The sequence below is a fragment of the Pseudorca crassidens genome, chromosome 4, assembly GCF_039906515.1.
Source record: "Pseudorca crassidens isolate mPseCra1 chromosome 4, mPseCra1.hap1, whole genome shotgun sequence".
Taxonomy (NCBI): Eukaryota; Metazoa; Chordata; class Mammalia; order Artiodactyla; family Delphinidae; genus Pseudorca; species Pseudorca crassidens.
The window spans coordinates 37321068-37334651 of record NC_090299.1 but is presented as its reverse complement, the minus strand read 5'-3'; the positions used below and the strand labels follow the sequence as shown (position 1 = coordinate 37334651).

General features: G+C 44.6%; 1 protein-coding gene across 2 annotated transcripts in view; it reads right to left on the bottom strand.

Moving 5' to 3' along the window:
• Positions 1 to 13584, bottom strand: part of STX18 (syntaxin 18) — a 121179-nt gene that overhangs the window by 47806 nt on the left and 59789 nt on the right. Inside the window, exons 1-2 of one of the 2 annotated variants that reach the window (XM_067735501.1) lie at positions 5553 to 5607; positions 5386 to 5458 (exon numbers count right to left, since the gene is read on the bottom strand). Coding sequence is in view for 1 of the 2 variants with exons in the window: in XM_067735500.1 (XP_067591601.1) it covers positions 5553 to 5620 (68 nt within the window). In the remaining variant the exon portion in view is untranslated. Of the gene's footprint in view, positions 1 to 5385; positions 5459 to 5552; positions 5621 to 13584 lie in introns of those variants that run through there. The other variant, XM_067735500.1, reaches the window with a different exon arrangement.

Here is a 13584-nt window from a genome sequence, read left to right as displayed (position 1 = left end):
GTAAAAGCCGAGGTCCTCACAAGAGCTACATGAGCCGTTAAGACGGCTCACGAGATCTGGCTGCTGCCCCCTCTGAGCTCATCTTCAACTACCACCCCCCACACTCCCCAGTCCCTCCTGCTCTAGCCACCCTGGCCTCCCTGCTGTTCCGTGAACCCTCCAGACATCCTCCTGCATTAGGACCTTACACTTGCTGCCATCTTCTCCTTCTGGAATGTCCTTTCCCTGGATGATATCTATATAAACAACTGACTGCTTACTTCTTTTAGGTGTTTACTCAATGTCCCCCCCATCTTAAAAAGTCCTTCCCTAAGCTACGTTTATAAACTTGTACCCTCCCTGACGTTTTCTATTTTCCCTTCTCCCCTCCCCCTAAAAGCATTTATCCTGCTCTAACACTATTATGTTTTACTCATTTATTTTGTTTCTTTTCTATCGTCCTCTCCAAAATATAAGTTGCATAAAGGCAGGGACATTTGTCTGTCTGTTCATTACTGCATCCCATCATCACGAGCAATACCTAGGATTTAGTAGGCTGATAAATCAATATCTCAAGAGCCAAATACTTTCTGAATGACCTCACTTAATGCATGAGGCCGACCTGAAGAGGCCTGACGCACAGCTACACAACTGTGCTCCTTAATAGGTCCCTCCCGGATTTATTTCACTCCCACCCTGAGACCTGCGGGCACCCCCCCTTCCAGAGCCTTCCCTGGAAAAGTGGAGGCACAGAGGGGCAGGGAATGTGTCCATCCTGATGACAGGACCCCAAGAGAAGAGGGAGGAGTAAGCCTGAGGCTCTCCCCAGGGCCAACCAGGAGGCCAGGCTCCTCTCCTCCCTCATTGTGGCACCTTCCCACGCCCCAACCCCAGGGTCCACATTTTCGGGGGCAGGGGGTCGTTGGAAGGAGAGAAGGAAGCCCACAGGTTCCTGGGGAATGGATGGTCCTCCCCTCAGCAGAACCTGAAAAGCAACAGAGACCTATTTCCCTATCCCAACCCTCCCCAATATTCTGTTTTCTTAACTAGTTCGGCTTAACATGGTAACCCCAGACAGAATGTACTCTACCTGAGGCAGAAGACCCAAGAGACAGGGGAAGGGGCTGGGCAAGCACGCTCCACCCTCCTCCCAACTCCCCGGTCAGGTCAAGGCGGGCGGAGTGAGAGCAGTGAGCAGAGGGGTGGCGAGTCCTGTGCCGCCCCTAATAGAAACCACCTCTCCGGAAACGGAGGCTAACGGGGTCAGGAACAAATAAATAAGACAGGTACCCACTTCCAAGTGGCTATGTACCTTGTGGACGGAGCAGACCTATAAAGGACTAATTCCAAAAACATTAGATTAACATCCTCCTACTCTATTTTGACTTAATGGAAACTCAGCTCAGTGAAATTGAAAAGGTCTAAAGGTTAATTTGATAAAACTGATTACTCAATTAAAAGGTGATGTTCCTTTAGGAGACATTATATATTAACCTTTTAAACTGGAAATTGACAGTATGGTTATTCTATTAGTAACAACAACAAAAACCAAGTTTCTCCCCCAGGTGGTATTGTTTCGTTGCCAGGATATTGAGGAAAAGGTACATCTACCAGAAGTGGAGGAATCAGTTTTAATTAAAATCATTCAAGAGATCCAGCCAGAGGCTACCTAGGTTGCATGCTGTTCTAGTAAAATGTCATTATTTAAAAAAAATTAAATGGGTCAATAAAGTCTGAGCTCTACATTGTGGAAAAGATTACAGCTTCCTAATTATGCCAAGCTAACATAGCTTTATGGGTCTGAAGGTAATATTTCTCTCCATTCCATGATCACACTCCATCCAAAATCTTCTCAGTAACAAGCCAAGGCCAGCACATTGCATTGGGAGGCAGAGCAGTAAAAAAAGAAAGGCTTTAAACAGTCTACCACCTTTGGGAGGGAGAGCTTGATGGGAGAAGATAAGGATGGCCTTTCTCCATCTGGAGAGAATGTAGGGCATGGAGGGGAATGCTTATTCCCTAGTCCTCCTGTTTCTACATGAATCCACTCCTCTAGCGTGACACCTAACCTCAGCATCCTCCCTCCTGCCCCTCCCTTGGGGGCAGGGACTTCTCTGATTGGCAGCCTGGCAGAAGGACCTGGGCATGGGCGTGAACACACATGGAGCCACAGCTCCTCTCTGTCCTCTCCTCTGGGATCTGCCTGCCCTCTCTCTCATATGCTATCAGGGGCCTCTGTGCTCTCTGTGCTCCGGGGCTGTGACCGTTCAGTGGCACTAATGGCTGAGTGCGTCTAATTCAGGAGCCTTCAGCAAGGTCACCCTCCTGCAGACCTAACCTCTGCCGCCACCCTAGGTTTCACTAGTGATCACGCTGAGAACACGTCCATCTCTGTCAGGTCGACTTGACTCTGGCATCCTCTCTCTCTCTTTCTCTCCCTCCCTCCCCCTTCTGGCAGGAAATTAGAGGTGCTTGCTTTATCAACTGACCACTGCTGCAACCTCATCACAGGTCAAATGGGATTCCAATTCAGGTACCATTCACCAAGGGACTTCTATGTGCCAGGAACTCTCACACATCTCTTTTAATCCTCACAAGAACATTATCCACACTTTATTTAAAAACAAACAAAAAAAGCAAGCACAAAGATGTGAAGTGAGCTGTATACACTTACGTGATTAATACATGGCAGAACTGGGACTAGAACCTAGGTGTGATTGACCCTCCAAGTCCCTGATCTTTCAAAGGGACCAAAACAGGGGTAGGAGTGAAACTCAGACTGCACTGGCTGGCCATGAACTGCAATTGGGAAAAGGAATTAAAGACTTAGTTTCTATAATGGGGTAATGACTGGTCAAGACTAAGAAAGCCTCAGGAGCTCTAGTTCTGCTGACGCTGCAGCCACACAACCAGTAAGTGGCAGGGTGAGATGGGCTCCAGGGAGCCTGGTCCTCCACCCCAGAGTGTGCTGCCATGGTAGCCGGGAAAGGGGGAGGCCGAGGCCAGCTGCCCACTGTCCTGAGCAGGGGCATGAGGACTCGGAGTTAAGTCCACACCTGCTCTGGAAACACTGACACACTGTGTGGAGCTGAGCTGTGCTGTTCGAGGAGAAATGCCTTAATCCCACCATTATAATCAAAAGTATAAAACTACTGCAAAGTTACAGAACAGCAGCCTTATAATCTTTTTTTAAATCCACTGCTTTTTAAAAAAATTTTATTTATTTAATTCATTTTTGGCTGCATTGGGTCTTCGTTGCTGCGCTCGGGCTTTCTCTGGTTGCGGCGAGCGGCGGCTACTCTTCGTTGCGGTACGCATGCTGCTCACTGCGGTTGCTTCTCTTGCTGCAGAGCACGGGCTCTAGGCACGCGGGCTTCAGTAGTTGTGGCGCGCAGGCTCAGTAGTTGTGGCGCACGGGCTTAGTTGCTCTGCGGCATGTGGGATCTTCCCGGACCGGGGCTCGAACCCGTGTCCCCTGCACTGGCAGGCAGATTCTTAACCACTGCGCCACCAGGGAAGTCCCCTCATTGCTTTTTCCTTTTGCACTGCATTTCAATTGTACTGTCTTATTTGAATCTCCTGACAAGTGGCAAGTGATCATCACTCTCATTATTTACAGCAGGGCTCCTTAAACCTTTTCTGGAAAGGGCCACATAGTAGACATATTAGACTTTGAGGGCCACACAGCCTGTCACAGCCACTCAGCTCTGCTGTCATAGTGTAAAAGCTGCCAGCGATAACATTCAAATGAATGGGTGTGGCGCTGTTCCAATAAGCTTTATTTACAGACACCAAAAATTTAATTTCATATAATTTTCTTATGTGGTAAAATATTATTATAATTATTATTATTATTTTTAAAACCTGGTTTTATTTCTTATGTATTACAAGTATACTGTTAGGAGGGACAGTGTATTTGATTAACCAGGGAAGAGGAGGTGGGGCACTGGCCCAGCATCTTCCCTTAATTTCATCTTCTTTTTTTTTTTTTTAATATTTCTTTCTTTCTTTATTTTGGTTGCACCAGGTCTTAGTTGCGGCATGCATGTGGGATCTAGTTCCCCGAACAGGGATGGACCCCGGGCTCCCTGCATTGGGAGGGAGGAGTCTTAACCAGAGGCACCAGGGAAGTCCCTATTGTTATTATTTTCCCTCCAGCAATTTAAAAACATAAGGACTATTCTCAGCTCACAGGCTGTACAAAAATAGGTAGCGGACTGGACTTGGCCTATAGGCTGTGGTTTGCTGACCCCTGGTTTAGAGGAAGACACTGCATTTTACAGATTAAGTGACTTTCTCAGGTTTGCACGGTTAATAAGGGGACAGGGTGGCCTGAACTAAACCAACCTTTAAAGCATTCACCTGGCTGGATGCCTTTTCAAGGAAAAGGGGAGTTAATAATGGATTTCCATGAGAGATCTCTACAACCACTTATTTAACCTAAGTTGTAAAGTACTAAAGAAAGGAGCTGGAACTGACAGGCTTATACCAGTTTTATTAAGCTTTCCAAAATGACTGTCGCTTCCATTTTTATGTACTATAAAATTAGCATCTGATGTACATACACCTTTAGAAATAAAATTTACACTGCCATCTAGTGGTGACCAACTATTTTAACTGAGAACTTTAAAATAAGGTTTTCTTGGTACTAAGCATTAGAATAATTTAGTATATTCCAAAATTATGCAAATGAAATACAGTTAAAAGTATGAAGTAGACAAACTGGTAGAGATTATTTAAAATTCACCTGGGGCATAATTATTTTCTCTGTTAAAGAATTTATATGAAACATTTTCATTTTTGCATATATTGACAAAGTTTTTTTAAAAATCAGATTTTTTCTGTATTTTCTAACTGTGATAGGAAGGCTTCTGAAGGGCAAAATCCCTTGCTTTATAATGATGAACTCCTAAAAAGATGCTTCTAATGATGTCACTTCGTATGTCTAATCCAACTTTTCCATTAATTTAGGTAATACACTTGAAGCTGACTCCTATGGTAGAAATGCCACACTAAAGCCAGGTGCAAATGTAGGTCAGGGAAGAGCAGGAGGCATGATATCTGCACGGCGGTGTTCCTGTGTCTACTGAGAGCTGGAGTCTATTCCAGAAGCCACTTTGGAAGGCTTGATCAAAATGCTTTTTCTTTTTAAAAATCAACCTAACCAAAAGTTTCTTCACTAGAGGCAAGAGCTCTTGTCTTTCCAAATGGCATTTTTACATGACCTGCATTATCTCTTCATTTGCTCAGCAATATGCATTCAATGAGAAACTGCCCCATTTCTCTCCGCATGTTTCACAACATATATGGCACACAAAGAGCTACAGACACATGGGAACATCAGAATAGGGGACATTGCTGTGAGGATATGGTGACTTTGAGGACATGGGGTATGGCTGAGCTTACCTTGGCTGGGGGGAGCCCCTTTTTGCTCTGCAGATATTCTTCCACTGCCAAACTGACCTTCCCCATTACAACCCTAAGTTAGTAAAAAGTGAGGACAAAAAGCTCAAAAGGAATATAGGTATGGAAAAGAACAGTCACTAAAATCACGGTAAGAAATAGACACTTACCTATAAGCATTAATATAATCTTTCCTGTGTTCGAGAAGAAAATCTCTCAGTTTGCCAATGTGTGAAATCTATAATGAAAAGAAAGCAAACGATTTATATGGATAAATATGTTACGCTCATATGCAACAAATTTTAAATTAGTAGAGAATGGAATGCAGGTAGTAAAAAGATTTTGAAGCTACAAACTGGATATCTCTGGTTTTAGACTCCTGTATAATCACTGACTTGTTGGGTGGCTTTGGGAAAGTCACCCACATTCCTGGGTCTTGGTCTCTTACCGATGGTTCCTTCTTCCTGTAATTGTTGTGATCTGTGACATAACGAAGAGATGATCTCTAAGGAACTTCGAGATTCAATGAGATAGTACATGTCTAGTAACTACAGAGCATGTGCTCAATAAAGGCCAATTCCCTTCCTTATATGTCTTATATCCAAAATTTTATAGAAAAATATTCCTTCTTCCAAGTGTTCTAGGGGATGGATTCTAAGGCTGGAGCTATCAAGTGTATAAATAGGGCCCATGCAGAGCAGCAGAATTAAAGAAAAGGTGCAGGAGCAACGATTTATCCCTACACAGCAAGTCTCCATTTTCCCTACTTCCACGGATGAACAAAACAGACACAAAAGTACAGAGGACGGAATTTGTGACGGCTCATTTCTAGTACTAAAGCATGTGTCAGGTAATGTGTGTGGAATGAGGGATTAAGAAACAAATAAAATAAAAAGAGGTAGGAAGAAACCTAGGATCATGGTCAACATGGACAAAAGTGTTTCCAGAAGGAGAGAATGATTAACTAAGTTGGTGGCCTGCTCTGTCCTTTGACCACAGCTCACACTAGTTTCCTCCTAATGTCCTTTGTACTTATTCCAAACATACGGAGCCCCATCCTTGAAGGATGTGCTGAACTTTCATCTTTTTCATGAAAGTTTTTCTGTCAAGGCCAACTCAGGCTAATTTTCACTTTGCTCTGAACTTAAAAGCACTTCTGCATCCCACCCACTGGGCACTCAGCTACACACAGCCACGTCCCCTGGCTTCACTTTTGCATGCACGCCTCTTTCTTGGGGGTTAGGAACCACGCAAGGAGAGGCTGCACAGCTTCCCGCATGGCTCTAAGCACAACATGAAGCCCAGAAGGTGTCAGTCAGTATTTGTGGAATGAGTAAATGTTTAAATGCAAAAATAGTATTTACCACTAAAGAAACATTCAGCATTTGTCTGGAGATAGGTCAGTAAGGGTTCAGTTAAATTTCTCACAGAGTCTAGACTAAAAGCAAATATGGTTCAGAAAAGCACCCTTAGGCATCTATAAGAGCATGAATCGAAGAAAAACTGAACTATGGCCACAATATTCATTTATTTATCAGATTACAAACAACAACTGAGACAGCCAGAGTCTGTCCAGCATCCCTGGCTCCGTGAGGAACTTCCCCACACACGACCTTGTTCTTTCCCAGCAGCCCATTGTGGGCACTGACGTCACCACGCTCATTAACCAGGTTGGGAAAGTGAATCTTGCAGAAGCTAAGTGACTCGTTCCCAGTCACATGGTTAGTGCCTGGTGGGGCTCAGAGGTAAGCCTGGGACTCTGAGTTCAAATTTGTCCCGTCTTCCACCACTAAGCCACAGCTGCCTTCCTCACACTCTTACTCCTATTTTCCACTGACGCTGCATTTTAAAATCTGACTTTTAAGATTGTTGGGAAAAAAATTTAAGAGATGTGCAAATAAGGTATTTACTGTACCACATACAAGATTTAATCAAGTTAAGTTTAATACATTTCAGTGGTTTCCATTCCCTTCCCCAACCCCTGCCTGCAAGGGGCCAGGTAAGCAGTAAAGCAAGAGGAATGGAGGGTGCAGTGCATTGGGCAGGGATGAATTCTGGTTTTAAAACCCACTGCAGCCAAAGGAAGCATCTCTGCCGGCCGACTTGCCAAAGGGCAGCTAATTGTCATCTCTGGGCCTAACCAATGGGATTGAGTCCAAACCCCAAATGCAGCACTCAAGGCCCTTCACAATTCAGCTCCAAAAGTCCTGAGCGGCCTCAGTCCTGCCGCGCTCCCCACAGACCACAATGACTCATTACCGACTGGTTTCTCTTCACCAGAGTGCAAGCTCCTAGAGGTTAAAGGGTCCTCTCTCTTTCCCCAGAACCTGTCAGGCACAGTTCCTGGTGCAAAGCAGAGCCTCAGAAACTTTTACTAAATGTTGAATAGATAGTGGGTACTGAATAATCCCCAAAGGATTATACCTACTGTGGTAGTCAGGGTAATGCCATTACCTCCACCCAAAGATGTCCAAGTCCTAACCCCTGGAACCTGTGACTATATTATGTTACATGACAAAGGGGAATTATCGTGACAGATGGAATTACGGTGCTCATCAGTTGACCTTAAAATAGGGAGAATACCCTGGATTAATACTGGAGTATCCAGGTAGGTAGGCCCCTACGTAATCACAGCGTCCTTAAATGGAGAAGAGGGAGGCAGAAGAGAGAGTCAAAGCGATGCAACGGGAGAACAGCTCAATCCAACATTGCTGGCTTTCAAGATGGAGGAAGGGAGCCAGAGGATGAAGGCAACGTCTGGAAGCTTGAAAAGGCAAAGTAATGGATTCTCCCCTAGCATCTCCAGAAAAGAACAGAGCTCTGCCAGCACCCTGATTTCAGTCTAGGGAGTCCCATTTTAGACTTCTGACCTACAGAACTAGAAGATAGTAAGTTTTTCTTGTTTTAAGCCACTAAACTTGTGGTAATTTGTTACAGCAGCAATAAGAAACTAATACACTTTGTCTCAGTTTGGGGTGCTATAACAAAATATCACAGGCTGGGTGACTTTAACAACAAACACTTATTTCTCACAGTTCTGGAGGCTGGAAAGTCCTGGTCAAGGTGCCAGCATATCTGGTGCCTGGTGAGGGCCCTCTTCCTGATTTGTAGAGAGTTGCCTTCTTGCTGAATCCTCACATGGTGGTCTTGTGTCTCTTCCTCTAAGGGTACCGATCCCATTCAGGAGGGCTCCACCCTCATGACCTAATTAGGTCCCAAAGGCCTCACCACTAAATACCATCCCATTGGGTAGTAGGGCTTCAACATATGAATTTTGGGGTGACACAAACACTCAGTCATAGCATACCTGTTTAAAGCCTTATCCAAAACAGTTTTTTTTTTTTTTTAAAAAAAAGGAGTCATAGTTTTCAATGAAAAGTTTGAATGGGCCCAAAGGAATCTACTACGTAGGCTAGACCCAGCAGCACCCCCCAGCTTTAGCTAATTTCAGTCCACCAGGGTAGAATGGTGCAAGGGGATAAGTGCCAGGAACAAGAAGGCCCCGCAGGCATCTCAGAAAACATGCTTACAAGAAGTTTCCCTTAAAGTACAACAGATGTGATCCCAATTTCTTATGACATGATACCTGAGATTTGCTTCAAAATAATATGGAGGTGGGGAGGAACACAGGAAAGAGGGTCAGTCCTGCGCTGACAGCTGAAGGTGGGCGCGTGCGCACAGGCGGGCTCCTTACACTCTCGGCCTACTTTAGTACATACTTGACATGTTTTCTTAACAAAACATGATTTTTTTTAAAAATCTCCCATTTTGCACTCTCTTTTAACATGTTTGGTGATTCTGAAGTACAGATTTTCTGCTGCCAAACTAGTAATAACCCACATTTGAACCAACACCTCAACCCCACGCAAAATCTCTAGCTATTTTATTTCTAAGTACTTGCAAGCCTTGCTTAAAGTTCCATTTAAGTGGATCAATGCCATTTAAAAAAAACCACCACCAACAAAACCTTCATTGAGTTTACTACGTGCCAGGCTCTGTTCCAAGATCTCCCCACACATTAGCTCATCAAATTCTCCCAGCTACACAAGATGGGTAACATCATCACACCTATTTTACAGATGAGGAAACTAAGTCAGAGACAGGGTAAGTAATTTGCTCAGGAACACATGGGGTGAAGCCTGAATGGAACCCAGCATTCTATCAGGCTTGAGTTCTTAATGCCCAGATTTAAGCACAGATTCTTGGCAGGTGGCAAGTGCAGTTTCCCAGTACAGTAATCACAAAGAGGGATGACTGGGAACCGAGAAAAGCATCCAGTGAGCAACAGCAAGCTGTTTTGTCTTGTGTCTGGATTCAGCAGTGCACTACACACCTGATGTTACCCAGGAGTGACACACCAGGCATGTGTGTGCCAGGAAGCGTGTGAACTGCTCACTATGTGCCGTCATCGGCTCCCCTATAACAATCAGTTGAGTTAGACGTTACCCCCATTCCCGTTTGATAAACATGGAAACTGAGGCCCACGTGAGGTCGGCCACAGGATAATAAGGGGAAGAAGTGGCATGGATCACGGGTCTGTATGACTCAAAGGCTAAGTTATTTATTCCACATTATATGGTCAAAAGACTAATAAACTATTACTATTTAGCTTATTTAAGTTTGAGGCTTTTCTTCACAGAAATATAAACTGGGTTTCATGTGACAGCATTTGTATATATTGATTTTTAAAATGTTTTCAACTACAGTGGATACAGAAAGATCTGCAAGAAAGGTTTTTTGAATGTTTCCACGTAGAGCGCTCGTTTTATAAGTCACTCAAAGTAGGAACGTGCCCATATCCAAAGTGCCTGTTTTTACCACTGAAGTCTCCTCCTCCAAGCTCGGCTGTTATTCCTTGTGTTTGTGACACGGGAGGCTTGGAATTCGCAAGTACCATAGGGATGCTGGGAGGAAGGCCCACAGCTGTGAGCAAGGAACCAGTATGGTCAGAAAGACTGGCGGTGCAATGGCGACCCGTTCACCCTGAGTATCAATCATCAAACTGCCTCAAAACACAGTTTAAACAAGTAATGAAGGCAACTTCCAGGACTGGGTCTCTTCCCCGTGTCTGAGTTCCTCTACCTCCTCGCCTAGTGCGGGGCGGGGTATGAGCAGAGGAGCAGACTCCGGGCAAAAGACTGAGGGGTTTGGGTGGAGCAGGGCAGACGAGAGAAACAGGTACGGAATCCAGGGAGTTGGTTGAGCTTCTTGGTTCTAATCTCTGCTCAATCTCCACCACTTACTCTGAAAGGGACCTTGATTCCCCCCCACCCCTTCAGGCTTCGTGTGGAGGGACCCCAGCTGGACAAACTTCCTCTTCTGTCTCCCAATGCTTCACTCACGCGTCTGAGGGAAGAGGACTTACTGGTGTAGGGTTTGGAGACAGCAGTGAGCACACTCGGCAACAGGCAGAGAGGGTCTGTTCTGGCCAGCGCTCCACCCATATTTGGCCACAAATCTAAAGCCAGGTTCTCCGTTTGGCTTTTTCACGTTCTGACTCCTGTATTTCTTTCAGGTAGTTCCAAAATTGTGCTGGGGAAAAAGAGGTGTTTTTAATAAACTCCCTAAACTCTTAACCTTTGCCAACTGAAATTTTGAGCAAGTTGCTTAATCTCCCTGAGCTTCACTACAACGGGAGGGCAGTAAAAATGATTCTTTAAAAATAGAAATAGCACGAGTTAATAGCTAACTTTTATCGAGCACATGCTGTGTGGCCGGCATCAGTCTAAACACTGTGCATCAATTAGCTCATTTACTTCTCCTAATAACCCTGTGGGATAGGTTCCACTATAATCCCACTTTACAGATAAGAAGACACTGAAGTAACACATTTCATATAAATGGTTCAAAATAAACAGGGGACTGTGACTCCCAAACCAAGTACCTGTGTGCTTTCAGCCTCTGCAAGTCTGCCCACGAAGACAAACCTATCATCCCATCCGAGTGCAGTGGGTCTCTGAGGGCTGCTCTCACCACAGTGCACACAGAACGTTTTAAGATCAAAAGTACCCAATGCTGAGATGCCTTGTTCAGGTCAAATGCAATGTCAACAGCTATGGGTCAGCGCAAAGCCAAGAGCCACACTCCAGGGTCAGCCAGGATCTGGCTTCTCCACAAAGCTGATACTCAACTAAACAGTTGTTTAAACTCCATTCTAAAATGACAGGCATTCATGTGACTCATCCTTTTCTTTCTCTGAAGATAAATCAAGTTCACTTTTAAGTGACTGTATTCTAATAAGGCTAATTTCAAAAATCATCAAGACACTGAACTTCCCCACAAAACACACCTACCGTATAAGCAGACTGATTATAAAAAACAGTAGCAGTTGTCCCTATAGTAGATGCATTTGACAGGGAAAAACAGATTCTCACATCACCTGTTGTTACACATAAAGCTTTTACTAGGAGAGACCAAACAAAGACATCCCAATATGTGCACTGCTTGACATGGACTCAGCCCCAGGGACTCAACCCCATGGATGGCTGCCCACAAGCATGTTGCTGAATGGAGGGAAAACCAAGGTTGCGCACAGCATGTACTTAGGTAAACTATATGAAATACAGACCTGAAGCTGAACCCACAGAGAGAGAGAGGAATCTAAAAGACTGCTCATCAAAACACTGATGGCTGTCTGGGTGGTTAAGATTTGAAGACTTTGCTTTTTCCTAATACCTTTTCGTACCTTAAAATTTTTCTACACTTCGTATGTGTAATCTTTGCAACCAGACAAAAAAATGTTTTTAAACAAAATGGTAAATCTTGCCTAACTAAGAGTGTATACTGACTGACTCCCCAGGCCCCGCAGGGTCAAATCCAATTCCTTGAGCCTGGGACCCCCTAGTGTTCCTGGCCCTGCTGACTTCTCCGGGTTCAGAGCCCTCCCCCATCTCCCAATCCCGGTCTCCTGACTTACTCCTACTCTGCTCAGGGGATACACCTCCCGGAAGTCTTCTCTGCCATTTCCAGGCCAGGTTAAGGACCCCTCTCAAGCATCTCTTTTTCAGGGATGTCACCATCTTGTTTTGAAATGTTTTCATGTCTATCGGACATAATCTGCTCAGGCATATGCCTAGCCCAAAGCGGCTCTCCAAAAATGATTTAATGCTCCGAACTGAACTGACTTTCTATCCGCTTCAAGAATTACTAGCAGGGTAAAATAAACTCCAAACACAGTAAGTCTGCTATATACTTTACATTATCCACTAGATGGCAACACATGTATTATAGCAGGAGTAGTAACAGGAACTCTCAAAAATATCAGTTTTTTCCCAAAGGCTTTAAAATTTTCTCTGGTTCTGTATTTTTGATCTAGAATCACAGGATTATTAAAGGTTAATTGTGCTGTGCAGGCTGAAGCTGAAATGACACTGTTTTGAAACAGACACGTGCACTTGGATGAGTCCAAGGTTTTAAAACACTGCACTCCTGGCAGGTTCAACACAAAGGCAGCTCTGGAGCATGGCTGCCATCTGCCGTCCCAGGCAGCGGGCCCAGCTTTGTTTATGTGTGTCATCCACAGCACAGACCTGCTAGCTGCTCCTTCGTGGGTGTTTTGTAAATTACCCAAAGCAAGATAAACTGTAAAACAAAAACCCTGCTACAAAACTGAGGGATTCTTCTCAAAGCACGACTGCATTTTCACTGCAGGGGGGTTCAAAGCAGCCACCAGTGTCCTCTGCAGATCACAGCAGTGGCCTGACTTGCAACTCCCCTAACTACTCTCCCCCGCCACAGGAATTCTGTTCTGGCGCTCATAACACTTCCAACAAAGACCTGATTGATTATGAAACACTAAGTACTGATTTGCATAATTTGCCTCCGCAAGAGACAGCCATTGTTAAAGATTAAAGAGACTCCGGTAAGGCCCTCTGGCTTATTGTAAAAAGTTCCCTGTAACACAAAATCGTTATTTTTTTCATTCAATCAGTGGACACAGCTTGCTGTCCAGTTTAGTAGGCAGCCAAAGGACAGTCAGAACAACCACTGTTGTACAAATGTTTGCCAACTACTGATAAGCTAAAACGACTTTTCACAAGGATCATGTTCCCAAGTCTAATCTGGAGGCCCACTAACTAAATTCCAAATCCACCTCCCTTCAGTCATAATTGAAAAATGCATCAATACCAATTATAGCTAAAAGTTCAGAACCGTCACAGCTCTGGAGCGCGACGACTCTGCTGAAGTCACAGTGAGGGTTGT